The sequence below is a fragment of the Blastomyces gilchristii genome, assembly GCF_000003855.2.
Source record: "Blastomyces gilchristii SLH14081 genomic scaffold supercont1.8, whole genome shotgun sequence".
Classification (NCBI taxonomy): Eukaryota; Fungi; Ascomycota; class Eurotiomycetes; order Onygenales; family Ajellomycetaceae; genus Blastomyces; species Blastomyces gilchristii.
The window spans coordinates 1093582-1110892 of record NW_003101675.1 but is presented as its reverse complement, the minus strand read 5'-3'; the positions used below and the strand labels follow the sequence as shown (position 1 = coordinate 1110892).

General features: G+C 36.7%; 2 protein-coding genes across 2 annotated transcripts; one reads left to right on the top strand and one right to left on the bottom strand.

The window, feature by feature from the left end:
- Positions 1-9267: 9267 nt before the first annotated feature.
- BDBG_04906 (RNA methyltransferase) lies at positions 9268-11058 on the bottom strand (the record flags this gene model as incomplete). The annotated part of the gene is made up of 3 exons (XM_002624996.1): positions 9268-10589; positions 10745-10907; positions 10975-11058. The coding sequence occupies 3 exons, from the start codon at positions 11056-11058 to the stop codon at positions 9268-9270; spliced, it is 1569 nt and encodes a 522-aa protein (XP_002625042.1).
- A 187-nt stretch (positions 11059-11245) lies between these two features.
- On the top strand, positions 11246-16669 carry BDBG_04905 (chromatin remodeling complex subunit). Its single transcript, XM_002624995.2, has 3 exons — positions 11246-11765; positions 11836-15598; positions 15659-16669. Exons 1-3 carry the CDS (start codon positions 11484-11486, stop codon positions 16240-16242), a joined length of 4629 nt encoding a protein of 1542 aa, XP_002625041.1. The 5' UTR covers positions 11246-11483; the 3' UTR covers positions 16243-16669.
- Positions 16670-17311: the final 642 nt, after the last annotated feature.

Sequence of the window (17311 nt, the reverse complement as noted above, 5' to 3'; positions counted from 1 at the left end):
TCTCTCTCATCATCTTAATCGTAACTCATTCGCAGAACGTCTTAAGTTCATTCAACTTCTCTATATGACTCCACTCTATCTCAATGTTCAATCTCTCACCTACAGTATCAGTAAGATTGTTTGTATTAGTAGATCAGTCTAAACTATTAAAAGTATTACTTAAAATTGTTATTATTCTACTTTCTTACAGAGTCTCTTCAAGATATTATAACATGTCTTATAATCTGTCTCTTCTTACTTAAACATCTTCTTCTTCTCTCTTTTTAATCTGTGACAGTGCTCACGCGCCTTGATGATCTGCAGAACTGCAGAATATTTGAAGAGAAATGACATGATTAATTTCAGTGAGTATTGAAGAGAGATGAAGATAGAAGAGACAGTCAGAAATAATATAATGATAATGATAATAATAATGATGATAATGATAATAATAATAATAATAGTGATGATAATAATGATAATAATGATGATAATGATAATGAAAGAGAGTATGTATTGAAATATATTACTGACTTATCAAATATAAAGAGACTTAAAGAAAATATTAACAGCTTTCAGTAATATACAGAAACAGCTACAGTGTTGTATAGCAATATCATCTTTATTCAATACATGCACTGTTGATATTCTTTGTATACAGTTATCATATAATCTGTATCAGAGATACATGCAGAAAACAGATCTTTATTACTAGAATAAATGATTGCAGTAATTCTCTGTTTTCATATTATAAAGATAAGTTATTCTCATTTCTTTCTTCTCTCTTTTCTCTTCTTCAATCAATCACTAATTTCAAGCTGGTATGAAAACTATTAAAACACTCTCAGAAACTCTCAAATTGAAGAGTATAGACTAATCAAATTTCAAATGCAGAAGAAATCAAATTATCTTCTACAGATTCAATTACTCATTTCTCTTTAAATAAAACAGCAGTTATGTCCCTCTCTTCTCTCAATCAAACAAAACATGACCTGTGAAAAGCAAGTATCATATCAGGTCATAATATCAACACAGTCTCAGCATGCAGAGCTGCATATACACAGCATATACTAAACTAAGAGACTGTATGAGTTCTAAATCAGCAGTAGCATCTCAGAGAGAGCTGTGTGATGTGAGAAAGCTGCAACTCTCAGTCATATATACAGAGAATGAATTGCTGTAGTAAGTGTATATGCATTGAAGTAATACTTTTTGATAATACTCAGTCTCTGATATGATGAAAATAGAGTCTCTTCATGAGATCTATTTTTACTAGAAGTCAGAGAATCTTATATTTCTTAAGATTATCTTCATATATCTTATCTGTGAAATCAATGAGAGAAATCATCAATTTCAGTATTCTGTTTCTAATATTATTCAAGTGACAGCAGAGTTCATTCTGATCACACTTTTTAAGTATATATTTTCTAATTATTCACATTTATATAGATATATACTGATTATTTATTAGATAGTATTAAGACAATGACTCATCATAGCTGTGTTACTCTCACTGTGAGAAATACACAGTTGATAATGAATATTGTAAAGACTCTGAAGAGTGAGTATTTTAAAAGTACTGAATGCTGCAGCTCTGTGACCTTAATTTCTTTTTATTTTTATTTTTTATTTTTTTCTTTTTCTTTTCTTTTTTTCTTTCTCTTTTTTTTTTTTTTTGTTGTGATTTTTTCTTATTATTTTATTTTTTGTTTTTTTGTTATTTTTTGTATTTTATATCTTTTTTTAATTAAAATGATATTAATTATGATCTGTATTCAGAAAAGTAATAATATTTAATAACACTCTCTATTGAATTTTCAACAAATGAGTACTATGTTATGATATTATGTAAGTGAGAAATGATTTCATAATCTCATTTAATATCATTTTCAATAATGAGATCAGAATGAAAATATGACTAAGAATTCAAATATATTCTTTATCTGAGACTAGATTTTTAATTGAAAAGTGAATCTGAGATCTTTAATATTTGAAATAACATGATTTGAGATTAATGTGATGAACACAAATCATGATCAAAAGTAATGCTTTTAGATAACATGATAACTGTAAAGTTTGATCCTGGTCTCAGACACGGTCACACGGTCAATCTAACTCAGTAGTAATTTTCTGATTATTTTTCTTTTATTATCTGCATTCTGATAACTTCAGATGTCAGGAAATTTCTTCAGAGTTATAATCAGTTTATAATGAATGTTTCTGAATGAAGTTGCAGTGATTCTTCAGTAATCTGCAATACAATCTGTTAATAATTATTTCATAGTTCATCTCAGTATTTGTGTTAAGTTTTTCATAAATTTCATGACCTGAAATCAGATGTGAAGAATGAAGTGATTATTTACTATAATTGAAAGAGAGTATTCTGTGTTGAATTATAAACAATATAGACTTTGTAATTCACAGTGATTTCTTAAAGAGTTTATGAATCTTCAATAGAAGTAAAAGAAGTGAAAGAAGTGAATTCAGAAGATATGATAATAATTTAAGAATAACAATTTATTTTCAATAACTGATCACTGATGTGTATAAGAAGAATTAATATAAGAGAAAATAGTCTTCTTTCTTAGCTTAGTTATAATTTTAGTACTAACTCAGATTGAATATCATCAATGTATAAAAGTAAATAAATAATCTTGATTAATCTCTGTCATATTTCTTGAAATATATTAATATTATAAAAGAGAGTGTTATCAAATTACATTATCAGATAATATTATTAAAAATATATTAATATTATGAATATCAATGTTGAAAAAATGTTGATACTTATATATTATAGTGATATAATAGTTGAATATATATATATATATTATTTCTGACATTGATAATTGATTACAACTTGTACAATAATTTTTGAAAACTTAAAATTAATTTCAATTATTAACTAATAGTTACAAACTTATAACTAATTAATATAAAAAGAAAAAAACTTTTTCTATTTATAATCTTTCTTCTCTTTCTCATTCTTCTTATTATTCTTTATAATTCACTTCTTATTCTTATTCTTCTTCTTCTTCTTCTTATCTGAGATGATAATCATCTCAAAATCTCTCTCTGCTGTCTTCTCAGAGAAGAGTTTCTACTGCTCTTTCTCAGTCAGATCAATCTGTATCTTAAAATCCTGCATTTTCTGATCTGCTGTCTCAGGTTTCATCTCAGTAGTAAGCAGATTGACATGCTCAGAGAGCAGAGCTGTCTTCTTAATATTTAGAATTATGAAGTGCATTCAAGATCTGAACAAGGTCTTAATTCTCTTCTTCTCTATTAGCTTCTACTAATCAATTAGAGAACAGAAGTATTATCAAAAATTATTATCTTTTAATAAAAAACTTATCAGTTTTGACTTCTTTATCTCTTACTTCAATACCTTCTCAATCTTCTTCTGTCACTGCTTATTTACAGTAATACTCTTCTTCTCTCTCTCTCTCTTTATCTTGATCTTAAATCATTCTCAGAACTTCTTCTGATCTTACTACTACTATATAAGACTCTTCACTGTCTTCTTTTTCAATCTCTCACAGACAGTGTTATCTGTATTATTTCTATACTTAGTTCAGTCTAAATCTATCAGAAGTCTTACTTAAAATTGTTATTATTCTACTCTCTTACAGAGTCTTTTCAAGATATTATAATATATCTTATAATCTGTCTCTCTATACTTGAACATCTTCTTCTTCTCTCTCTTCAATCTGTAATAGTGCTCACGTGTCTTGATGATTTACAGAACCGCAGAATATTTAAAGAGAAATAATATGATTGATTTTAATAAGTATTAAGAGAAGGTGAAGACAGAGAAGGTAGCTAGCAATGATATAATAATAATGATGATGATAATGATGATGATAATGATGATGATAATGATAATGATGAAAGAGAAAGTGCATCAGAATATATTATTAACTTATCAAATATAAAGAGATAAAGAAACTATTAACAGCTTTCAGAGATGTACAGAAACAGCTACAGTATTATATAGCAACATTATCTTCATTTAATACATGCACTATTGATATTCTTTGTATACAGTTATTATATAATCTATATCAGAGATACATGCAGAAAACAGATCTTTATTATTAGAAAGAATAATTGTAGTGATTCTCTATTTTCATATTATAAAGATAAGTTGTTCTCATTTCTTTCTTCTCTCTTTTCTCTTCTTCTTCAACTCATCACTAAGTTCAAGCTGATATGAAAACTATTAAAACACTCTTAGAAACCCTTAAATTAAAGAGTATAGACTAATCAAATTTTAAATGCAGATGAATCAAATTACATTTAATAATACTAATTATTCATTTCTTCTTTAATAAAACAATAGTTATGTCTTCTTCTTCTCTCTCTCAAACAAAACATGATCTGTGAAAAGTGAGTATCATATCAGGCCATAATAATCAACATGGCCTCAGTATGCAGAGCTGTATACACACAGTATATACTGAACTGAGAGACTGTATGAGTTGCAAACTGACAGCAGTATCTCAGAGAGAGTTATACAGCATGAGAAAGCTGTAACTCTCAGTCATATATACAGAGAATGAATTGCTGCAGTAAGTGCATATACATTGCATGAAAGTAACACTTTTTAATAATACTCAGTCTCTGATATCATGAAAATAGAGTCTCTCTATGAGATTCATTTTTATCAGAAGTTGAAAGATCTTATATTTTTCAAGATCATCTTCACATATCTTGTCTGTGAAATCAATGAGAAGAATTATTGATTTCAGTATTCTGTTCTTGATATTATTCAAGTGATAGTAAAGTTCATCCTGATCATACTTTTTAAGTGTATGTTTTCTAATTATTCACATTTATACAGATATATACTGATTATTTATTAGATGATGTTAAAACAATGACTCATCACAGCTGTGTTACTCTCACTATGAGAAATACACAGTTGATAATGAACATTGTAAAGACTCTGAGAAGTGAGTATTTTAAAAGTACTGTGACTCTGCAATCTTGATTTTTTTTATTTTTATTTTTTATTTTTTTCTTTTTCTTTTCTTTTTGTTCTTTTTCTCTCTTCTTTTTTTTTTCATTGTGATTTTTTCTTGTTTTATTTATTTTTTTCTTTTTGTTTTTTTTATATTTTATATTTTTTTCATAATTAAAATTATATGAATTATGATCTGTGTTCAGAAAAGTAATGATATTTGATAATACTCTCTATTGAATTTTCAACAAATGAGCACTATATTATAATATTATATAAGTGAGAAATGATTTCATGATCTTATTTAATGCCATTCTCAATAATGAGATCAGAATGAAAATGTAACTAAGAATTCAAACATATTCTTTATCTGAGACTAGATTTTTATTTGAAAAGTGAATCTGAAACCTTTAATATTTGAAATAATGTGATTTGAAATCAATGTAATGAATATAAATTATAATCAGAAGTAATACTTTTAGACAATGTAATAACTGTAAAGTTTGATTCTAGTCTCAGACACGGTCACACGGTCAGTCTAAGCTGTATAGTATCAAACTCATTCTTATTATCTATAATATCACTCATCAGAATATCAGGGTCAGACATGATATTAAATCTTAGATTAAATTAATATCTTGATCTCTTTCTTTCATAGATTACTACTCTTAACTTTATCTCAGACTTTTGAGATAGAAAGCAGTAGTAGCTTGAATGAGAAATAATCATTTTTACTCAGTATCAAAGTTTGATTTCTGAAGCAGTATAAAATCAACTTTTTGTTCAAATGCAATTTAAAGACAAGAATAAATGCAATTTGAGTTTCTATTCACATTATTTTGAATAAATGTGATTTTTGAGAAGTTTTTAAACTTTTTTTGTTGTTTTTATTGTATATTCATACTAAAAGAGAGTAGAGATAGAGTAAAATCTAATCACTATCATCAGATAGTAGATTATAACTATTTTAAAAAGTAGAAATCTCAACTGCTTGCATTATATCTAGTTTATTATCAGAGTTATTTCTCAATTCTCTAATCTTAACAGAAGTTTAAGAATTCAAATTCTGTTTACATTTAGCTGAAGAGTTGAAGTTTGAAGATCTAGATAGTTAAGAGTTTCTTCTTTTTAAGCTTGCAGTTGTAGATTTACTAGCTTGACTTTTCTCTTCAGTCTTAGATTCATTCTAAGCTTTATCTTTTCTTCAGTTCTTCTGAGTTCTTGAAGTAAATATACATACTTTTGAGCTAGATGCATGTTTTTCTTTACAATTAAAGCACTTAAGCAGAGTATATTAACATATTTCATCTCTTTTTAAGCATGTTTCACATTTATACTCACTAGTTTTGTAATCTCTAGTACAGAATATGCATTTTAAGTCTCTGAAACAAGAGACTGCAAAGTGTTCATATCTTTGACAGTTTGAACACTGTATTTGAGCTTTGAGACTCATTCTTGAGTCTTTGTATTCATGAACTCTCATTTTCAAATCTGCTACTCTTACTTTAGAGATTCTTGATTATTCAAGTATCTTTATATATACTAGAATAGAGGCATTTCTTCTACTCTGTGTGAACTTAATTGAATTAAGTTATACAGACTCTTTTCTCAGTTGAATAGAGTTGTATTCTTCTAATTCATTTTTGAGAAGTAGCATTTTTTCCTCACAGTCAAAGATTTCAACTGAAATATTATAAAGAATGACTTTGTCTCACTTTTCATCTCTCTTAGATAGAATTATTGTGTTTAACAAAGATTCTACTGCTGATTTTCAGAGATTCTCATTCTGAATAAGAAATTCTGTACTGAATTCAGACATTGTAGTCAGAATAATGAAGTTTTTAAAGAAGAATGACTCAATTAAAGCTATAACTGATTTTTGAACTTCAATATTAGTCATTAACTGAGAAAAGAACTGCTGATTGATTTCATTTCTAATTCTGAAAATGAGATTTGAGTTTAGCTTGTTTCTCTTCAAGATGTTCTGATTTGAGACTTTGAGAATAAGTCTTCTATTTCTGAAGATTTGAAGATTTTTCTCTTTTTGTATTTTTTTCTTCACTTTTCTATCAATAGAAGTATGAGCAGTATTCTTCTTAGTTTTCTCAGGATTTTGAGCAGGTTTTGAGACAGTAGATTTAGAGACAGCAGGTTTAGAGATGGCAGATTTAGCTGTTTGAGTATATGTTTTCTTCTGATTTAAAGAAGAAGAAGAAGAAGAAGTAGAAAAAGAAAAAGAGCAAAATAAAGAGTCAGTGATTATACTAGGAATTTTCAATGTTTTTAGAACTGTGTTTGAAATTCCAAGTTTGAACTTGATCATCTTCTGTAGTTATCTAGCCTGAGCATGAAGAATTAACAGAACTTCTTCATTCATCTCACTCAGACACTGCTTTTCAAGAATCTTGCTTGCTTTTTCCAGTTTCTGTATTTCAAGAACTTGTTGTTTTTCTATTTCTTCTTTCTTTCTTCTCTTCAGAATTTCAATCTCAGGAATAGTATTTGAGAAAGCATCTTTTTCCACATCAACTGAGTGTATTTTTAAACTCATTGTTCTCACTCAATGAAAAGTTGATCAGACTGTTTCAATTGAGATATTTCTTAAACTCTTTTTGAATTGAAAAGTTGATCAGACTGTTTCAAAGAAAGAATAGAAGACTTTTGTGTATAAAACACCTGATTTTTTTCACACTAGTTCAGTAACTAGGTTAGATTTTTAAAGAGAATCTAATAAACTAAAATTGATTTTTGAGATAAATCAATAAAAGTAAAATAAGATTAACTTAAAAATAAGTTAAATAATTATATAGATAATTAGTGAAATACTGAAAAGAGATCTGCTGAACTGAGAAATAAATTAATTATTAAAAATAATAACTGCAGCTATTTTCTTAATTAAGTTAAAAATAAAGTTAATAAGAGATATTCTCTATAATATCTGATAATATGATAAGCTCTTTAAATGACAGTTTTCTTTTTACAGATCACTATTACTAAAGATATATCAGAACTATAAAATTCACAGTGATAAACTTAATCTTAGATAATATATCTATTTTAATAGACTATTCACAGATCTGAGAGACTACTATTAATTATATAAAGTATTAGTATATCTAAGATGATAAGAGAAGTTCAGACTTATTTATGATAAAATCTATAACTGTAGAAGAATCTGATTTTACTATATATATCTGTTTATAGTTCTACACAGTGTAAAGAGATAATCAGTGATAGAAAAGATATAATAAGAGAAGATTATAATACCTGAGTTCTCTGAGTATAGTATTGAAGACAGATAGCTGTAGAAGTAGTATAACACTGTAAAGAAATATATTAATTAAAAGACTGATTTTATAAGCAGTGAACACAGGCTTTTAATATATTATTCATTCTTGAGAATCTATAAAAGATAATTAATCAGATATATTATCTATTCAAGAATCTGTATAAAGTAGATAATTAATCAGATGTATTATCTATTCAAGAATCTGTTTAAAGTAGATAGTTAATAAGATGTATAATCTAATCAAGAATCTGTACAGAGTAGATAATTGATAAGATGAAGATGAACATGTTATAAGCACACAGAGACACAGAAGTCATAGTATAATATCATGAAATTATACTTCACTTAATTCTACATCAATCAGTGAGCTGTATTCATGCCAAGAACCTTAAAAAGAAAATTCTTCACTTTTAATGACCAGGGTTTTCATCATATATTTGCTTCGCTTCGCTCCACAAATAATAAATATAAATTATAATTAAAAGTAATATAATAATTATAAAGTTTGATTCTGATCTCAGACACAGTCACACAGTCAGTTTACAGTCTATTTAAGATTAATGTAATGAACAAAAACTGTAATCAGAAGTAATGTCTTCAGACAATATAATAACTGTAAAGTTTGATTCTCACCTCAGACACACTCACACAGCTAGTCTAGTCTCAATCTCTTCTTACTCTTCTTCTTGAAATCAGAAGAAAATATACTCAAGCAGCAGAATCTGCTGTTCAAAGAACTGCTCAAAAACCCGAATAAATTTATACTGAAAGAACTGCTTATCTTTCTTCTTCTTCAAAAAAAAAAAAAAAAAGAGAAAAAACTGTAAAGAGAAAAATTCACACTTTTTCTTAAATACGAATATTCTCTAATCTATTATATATATTTCTTAGTGATGGTTTCTTATATATAAAGCTGGGAAACTACATGCGCTGTTAATATGCACGGAGAACATCAAAAACTCCGTTGAAACAACCCCAAAAGAAATCTGCCAGTCTGCCAGAGACAGCGGAAAAACCCGACAAATAACCGAGAGAATCAAAACATCTTATTCGGATCCTCCTTCACCTCCTCGCGAATCATGTCGACAGTCGACATCATGCCCTCAGCCGGTGACCGGCCCTGGCCAGTCGAAGATGGGTCCCCAAGGAAGGCCTCGCATAGCAACGCAGAAGCAACGCTCACATTCAAGCTATCAACCCCCGCTCGATCTTCTGCGCTGCTCAAGGTGATAGCACCTGGTATGACCACAGCACCATCTGCTTGCTGTCGTACGCTTCTCTGCAAGCCCTGGTCTTCGCTGCCAAGCATCAGGATGCAAGGCGCTTCGCTAAGTTTAGTACTTACGTCCCGCCGACTGAGGATTTGCTCGTTTGATGTGCCGAATGTCTGCTGGGACGCACTAGCCGCAGCGGGAGCCTCAGCTGCGAAAATTTTCCAGCCGTTCATGCGCGTGTTTTTCAGGAAGTTGGTGGGGTTGGTGGTTGTTAGGATGGGGATGTTTTCCGCGGCGCCTGCGGAGGCCTTTATGACCACAGCGGATATCGGGGCGCTATTTCGGGTGGATACAATGATAGAGTCGACGCCGAAATAGTAAGCGCTTCGGATAATGGCGCCTACGTTTCCTTCGTCTCGAATTCCGTCCAGTAGGAGGGCAAAGGGATATCGGGACGGTTTGAAAACATTCTCCGTCAAGGAACAGTCCTCATCCTTGTACGCCCATCGAGGAATGCGTCCACTTGTGCCATTGACTTCCGCCTCCTCCGCCGATTGTTGACAAACTGACGCATTAAAATGCGTATCTGAGAGTGATGCGACCGGAAGGAGGCTGTCAACTGGCAATTTGGGTAGTTGAGATGCTTCTAGGATACACCCGTTATGCGGCCTTCCGCCGCTCATTTTGTCTAATAGCTTGGGCCAATTGCCAGCAACCTGCTTGACGTGGACACCAGCAGCCAGGCCAAATTTAGTTATTGTATCCAGCATTGGATCCCGAGGCTGTTTCCTTCCCAATCGGAGTGAGACCTTATCGGGCGCATCGTAAATGTAGAGCTTGTACAATTTGCGGCGGCCGCATCGCAGAGCAGCGAGCACGGCCGATGCGCCGTAGATAAATTCGGAAGCAGCCGTTGTATAAGGGATGGCGCGAGGGGCTGTAATGGAAACTTGGGGTCGGGTATGAGGAGGTCTTTCCAGGTTAAATTCAGTTTGTTCTGAGCGTGCAGCGAGCTTTTCTGCATTCCGCTCATGACGGTTTTTTCGGCGGGAGGAGTTAGATTCATTGCTAGACAACCAGTCACCGCTTCGATCTTCATCTCTTCTTTGAAAATCGCGTCGGTCCCAACTTGGCCTATCGTTGGCTATGCGAAAATTGGGTGTACTGTAACCCCCTGCTTCGGTCTCTGAGCTTGGCCGTACGCAGCGGTTATCAGAACCAAAGAAGTTGGATTCGTTGGGTCTCAGTCTATCGTTTGGCGTTCGAAAATTTCCTCGGTTGCCATTGCCCCTACCATACTGGATGTCCCCGCCCTCTCTGTCACCTCTATGGTCCCTGTTTTCGCTTCCTCTTCCTCTTCCCCCTCCTCCTTCTCTCCCTCTGCCTTCTCTTCCTCCGCCGTCCGGTCTCCCGCCTCTGCCACCTCTGCCCCTACTCCCTCCGCTCTCCCTGTTCTCTCTGTCTGTATGAGAATCGCGCGAGCTGTATATTCCTTTCTGGATGGCCGAGCTTATGGAAGCATTTCTTACTCCTGTTGCGAAGTTAAGTTCAGTCAATCCGGCAAAGCATAGTCGATGCGATTTCAGCAGTGCACTGCAATGGCGGTTAAGCATAATTTAAATATATACCAACAGGGCTGATAATTGGGCTCAATAAACACCCAAATGAGATATATGTCTTCTATCCCAATGTAACGGTGGTCTATCAAAAAATAATTGAATTGAAGGTTTGATGTCTCTTGCAGTACCTCCTGTCGCCAATAATTTTTTTTATATCGGACTTTTATTGTTCCAGCAGCAAGTTTCTCTGGTTCGACCCGATCAGGTTTAGTGGCCATCCCTGTCACGACGCGGGCGTTCAGCCACTTTCTGCAATTTGTCTGGCCATAACACGACCTCGCGACGACAAACAGTGACACATATGAGTGCAGGACCAATTTCGATTCTGGGCTGCATCAGGTGTTGACCTTGCAAACCCACATGTGAGGGAAACAACTCATCCCCTTGTTGCGCTCTGATTCCCTGTAACCATCGCACCTATGGACAACCAGAATGTCCCGTACTATAGCTCGGAGGAGGATCCATCGATGGCAGCCAATATCCTGAGCCAATTCACCGCAGTTAATGCCAACCGAAGCTCCCAAGCATCTGACCTCAAAGCTAGGAAGCAGATAATTCAAATCATCCCACCAACAATAGATAATGAGGATGACTACGCTTTTTTGCCTGGCTCATTAAAGGTTGAAGAAATCATTGACAAAACGAACGACTCCTATCCGCCAAAATATTCCACGAGACTCGCAAGTGGGGATACAGTTAATGTGAGAACCCTCACTGCCCATTTCTTCCTTTTATGTTCACGTTCTCCTTCTCACTACCTGTATATCTCAGCTGTCTGCCAACTTGATCCGAACACTTCGCAACGGACGGAATGCTCTCTCCCAATACAGTCAGCTTGGTCCGAGACCTCCAACGCTCAGTGATACCTCAGAAGAAGGCACAGTAGGTCTTCGCCGTCGCCCAAGTAGAACGCGACACCAGAAACATAGTTTATATGTGAACTCCACAACCCTCAGTTTGTCTTCAGATGACGATCCTCTCTCGAAACCATCCACAAAAACTAGTCATGGGGCGAGGACCACGAGAAGACGCTCCTCACGTATACACCAAACCACAGCCCCTAAGGACTCCGAGGACGAAACTGATGAATCAGCAGTCAATGGGCGGCGGAGAAGGCGGAGACGACTACCTATGCGACCTTCCAGACCAGATACTGACGATGAATCGATGGAGTCCTCATCTTCAGAACCGCCCGGAAGACGTGGACAGCGAACCAGACGTCCTAGACGGCTCCCCAGGTCTTACAATTTTGACAAACCCCAAATCGGCGTGCGGTCCTCACAGAGAGTCAAGTCGTTAAAATGCATGACAGAACGCCTAGAAGATGATATTTCAGAAGCAGAAGATGACATACCCCAGGTGAAATATTCAGCCACAAAGGAATTCTTCAGGAAGCTTTCAAAGGACGACCCTTTTCGAACCCGCCATCGACATCTGTGCAACGCTTGTCTCTCTGTTGATTATGAAAAGGGTCCTCTCATATTCTGCCAAGGATGCACTACATCATATCACCAGAAATGTCTTGGTCCTCGCAACCAAAGGGAGCACTTAGTAACTAAGGTTGGGGAAGCAGATTTTGTTCTGCAGTGCCGACGCTGTTTAGGCTCTGCCCACACAAAAGACATCCTTGCTCCTCACCAGGGTGCTTGTGCTCAATGCCATCAACTCGGCCCACTGTCAAAACCGTTAAGACAACGAATGACGGCCCGTGAGGAGCAGAAACTAAGGGAAGAGAACGGTGGTTCCGATCCCATAACCAATGTTGACATTCCCTTGTATAATGTGGATTCTATCCTGTTTCGGTGTGCTTCATGCGAGCGTGCTTGGCATATGAATCATCTCCCTCCTAGAGGTGAAAATCGAAATCCCTCCCACAGCCTGGAAGAGAGTGATGGTGCAGATGACAGCGAGCAAAGGTTTAGAAAATATTCCAGGCGGTTTACCTGTGAGGACTGCGCCAGTATGCCTGGTGATATAGAAACTCTTGTTGCTTGGCGCCCAGTTGACCTTAACAGCTTCATTCCTGGATATACTTCAGATATGATGGAGGAAATTGCGAAGGAGTATTTAATAAAATGGCGAAAAAAGTCTTACTTCCAAACGTCATGGATGCCTGGCCCGTGGGTTTGGGCCAAGGCCGCCCCTGCCACCCGGAAAGCATTCAGTAAATCTTCAAAATCCTTGAAGCCGATAATATCAAAAGAAGACGCTATCCCGGAAGAGTTTTTACGTGTTGACATAATTTTTGACTTGGAATACTCGAATGTGGTCAGCAACTCATCACTCGAAATTGATATGGCCCGCGTCAAAGAGGTATCCAAGATCTATGTCAAGTATAAGGGCCTACCATATGAGGACGCTGTGTGGGAAACAATTCCATCGCCTAAAGAGACTGAGCGCTGGCATGATTATCAGATGGCATACCAAAATTGGGTTGCTGGGAAATACGTGCGTGTGCCAAAAAGTCACATATTGAAGAAAAATTTAGCTACCGCAAGGTCCAAAGATTTTGCTACACAGCTGGTTAAAAAAACCCAGCCTCCCTTGCTAACAGGTGGCCAAATCATGGATTACCAAAAGGATGGCTTGAACTGGCTCTACTACATGTGGTACAAAGAACAAAATGCCATCCTTGCTGATGAGATGGGGTTGGGGAAAACAATTCAAGTAATTGCGCTTCTTGCGACCCTAGTTCACGACCACAGATGTTGGCCTTTTCTTGTTGTCGTTCCTAATTCTACATGCCCTAATTGGCGTCGGGAAATAAAGGTCTGGGCACCCAAGCTACGGGTTGTGACATATTACGGCTCCTCGGCGGCGAGGAAAATCGCACATGATTATGAAATGTTTCCGGATGGCTCTTCAGATCTTCGATGTCATATCGTTGTAACTTCGTACGAGTCAATGATAGATGAGACGGCGAGACGACTGTTTTCGAACATCCCCTGGGCTGGATTAGTTGTTGATGAAGGTCAGCGCTTGAAGAACGACAAAAATCTGTTGTACGAAGCTTTGACGCGCATCAACTTCCCGTTCAAAATACTTCTTACCGGCACACCTCTACAGAATAATATTCGCGAGTTATTCAATATCATCCAATTTTGCGACCCGTCTAAGAATGCTGAGGCCCTCGAGCAGCAATATGGGGGAGATTTTACAAAAGAGACGCTTACTGAACTACATGACATGATCCGTCCCTACTTTCTTCGCCGAACAAAAGCTCAGGTTCTGACATTTTTACCACCAATGGCACAGATCATTCTACCAGTTACAATGAGTGTTGTGCAGAAGAAGCTTTATAAATCGATTTTAGCCAAGAACCCACAACTGATTCAGTCGATTTTCAAGAAAACCCCAGGCGGTACACTGAAACGGACGGAACATCACAATCTGAACAACATTTTGATGCAGCTTCGGAAATGTTTATGCCATCCCTTTGTCTACTCTAAAGCCATTGAAGAGCGGGCTATCAGTGCGGCTTTGTCCCACCGAAATTTGGTGGAAGCTTCATCGAAACTTCAATTGTTGGAAATGCTCTTGCCTAAGCTACAAGAAAGGGGCCATCGCGTATTAATATTTAGTCAATTTCTGGATAACCTGGATGTGGTTGAAGATTTTCTCGACGGCCTGGGTCTGCTACACCGCCGCCTTGATGGTTCTATGTCGTCTCTCCAAAAACAGAAGCAGATTGATGATTTTAACGCTCCCGATTCACCATACTTTGCTTTCTTGCTATCTACTCGGTCTGGAGGTGTTGGGATTAATCTGGCAACTGCGGACACGGTTATCATTATGGACCCTGATTTTAACCCACATCAGGACATTCAAGCTCTGTCGAGAGCGCATCGAATCGGTCAACGAAAGAAAGTCCTCGTTTTCCAATTGGTGACCAAGGGATCCGCGGAAGAGAAAATTATGCAAATCGGCAAAAAGAAGATGGCTCTAGACCAGGTCTTAATTGAGCATATGGACGCGGAGGATGACACAGAAGTTGATTTGGAGGCCATCCTTCGCCACGGAGCAGATGCCCTCTTTGACGATGCTACCACGGACGATATTCACTATGATAACGAGTCAATTGAAAAGCTCCTTGACCGAAGTCAGATCGAAAATACAAAAGCTGGAGATGATGGCTCCGCTGAGTCCCAGTTCAGCTTCGCCAGGGTGTGGGTAAATGACACACTCTCAGACAAATTAGGCGATTCGGAAACGGCGACTCCAAATGATACAGTATGGAACAAGATTCTACAGGAACGCGAACGTATCGCTGCCGAAGAGGCGAAAGCAAACGCTCAAGCATTAGGACGGGGAAAGCGCAAGCGTCAAACGGTTGACTATGCCTTTCAGTATCGCGGTGTAGAGGGGCATCTGTTGTCATCACCGAAAGCCTCAGGAAAAGACGATACCGATGCAGAATTTCAATCATTTGGCCCTGAATCTGATCCTGAGGATGCTGATACTGATGGCGATTTTGTCAGCGAGTCTCGCAAATCGGGTACCGGAAAGGATATGGGAGGCAAACAGTCTACTAAAGGTATTAAATTTCATACCGTTGGTTTCCGTGATCATTGAGATGCTAACTTCTATTTTCTAGTACGCCCTTTCAAGCGGACCACAGTGCCCGATGTCAGCTTGGAGTTAGATAGCACAATGGATGGGAGTGGAGAATCCAGTACTACATCCTGTCCAGTGCGCCGCTGCGTAGCCTGCGATCAAATTCATCAAACCGGACACTGCCCGCTGAAATTAGCTGGTGTTGAACATTGTGGACTTTGTGGGATCGCGCATTATGGGCGCGGGCGAACATGTCCCCACCTCAACTCGGAAACCCAAGTTGCTTTAATGCTCGGCTCCCTGAAGGAAAGCCCCGAACAGCGGGCATTAGTTGACGAGGCCACCAAGTATCTACGAGGCATTCGAGGCGACCTGGTGAGGAGGAAAAAGCTCAAGCTAGCCAAGGGTAAGGAGGATTCCTTGCCTCAGGCCCCCCCTCCTCCACCGATTTTTCACCCAGCCCAAAACGTAGCAGCATATCTTCCTGCCAATCCGCCACTTCCATCGCATCATCCAGACCAAACTAATACGGCATCTCATCCGTATCTACCACGATCGCTGCCCACACACCCACAACAGTCATACCCATATTATCCTTATCTATCTCCCAGTGGGTCTAGGTAGAAATGATCCTCCAATTCTTTTCGACGCGCAAAGCCATGATGCCATGATGTATTAATTTATTTATGGCGAGGGTTCTCGGTATTTACTCGTGTATTTTTTTTTTTTTTCTTCTTTAAATTTGCGAAATGTATCATATCAGCTTGAAGTTCGCATGCGATTTTCGATGTTTATAGGGGGGGTGTGTTATTGGGACGAGAGCAAAAAGATCACACTAGAGCGGACCTTTGTTTTTAAATTCCGCTGCTAATTTTACTCTAAAGTAGAACGGTCCGTTATTAGATATTTTGAAGCTTTAGCTTAAGACCATCAACAAAGGCATTTGGTAGAAATTTCCTCGTGAAAATTGAGAATTTCAAATAAGCAACATTGAATCAATGATTAGTTATTAGTGACTCACTCTTTGAAGCTAATCTCAAATAGGTAATAAATGCCAGCCTGGATATAATTCTGTCCGAAAAGCAGCAAAAATTTGACAGCACCACTTACTCGTAGGCAGGAGTTGCAGAACACAAGGAGTATATTTCGCTTTCTAAACCTGTCGTCGCTGGTGTCTTTCATTGTTAGGGTGCACACGGGTTGTCTGTTTGCTACTTTCCTATCAGAAACATGGGAATGACCCAAGCGCCCTTTTGTTCCTTGCGCGCTGACATGCCCACCTCTCGCGGATGGACACAAGGGCATATTTATCCAGGCCATGGGGATCATTACATAAACGTAGGTCTCGGGTGATATCCTCTCTCCATCCAGATCTAGTTAAGGAAGAAGAAAAGAAAAAAAGAAAGAAAAAAAGAAAGAAAAAAAGAAAGAAAAATCCCACCGTCACGCCGCGTTCCATGATGCCAAGTGTTGCAAAATACAAGGCCACAATGGCAAAGCACAAAAGGTTGCCCAAATTCGAGCCACAGCCTGTTTAACAACCCGCCATAATAGAGAGCAATTAATCTCTTCATTTTTCCCAACGTTATCTGGCCTGCAACCTCAGAGAGAGATGGAGTGCTGTCGGCCTTATTCCATCTTCTATGTTGTTCATACAAACGTTTTCTTTGGAAATCCCTCTGAAAAGACAACG

Bases quoted from the DNA above. Each gene is read 5' to 3' on its own strand.
- BDBG_04905 (XM_002624995.2), top strand. From the start codon at position 11,484: ATGGACAACCAGAATGTCCCGTACTATAGCTCGGAGGAGGATCCATCG. The intron at 11,766-11,835 runs GTGAGAACCCTC...TGTATATCTCAG, and splicing joins CAAGTGGGGATACAGTTAAT to CTGTCTGCCAACTTGATCCG. The intron at 15,599-15,658 runs GTATTAAATTTC...TCTATTTTCTAG, and splicing joins AGGCAAACAGTCTACTAAAG to TACGCCCTTTCAAGCGGACC.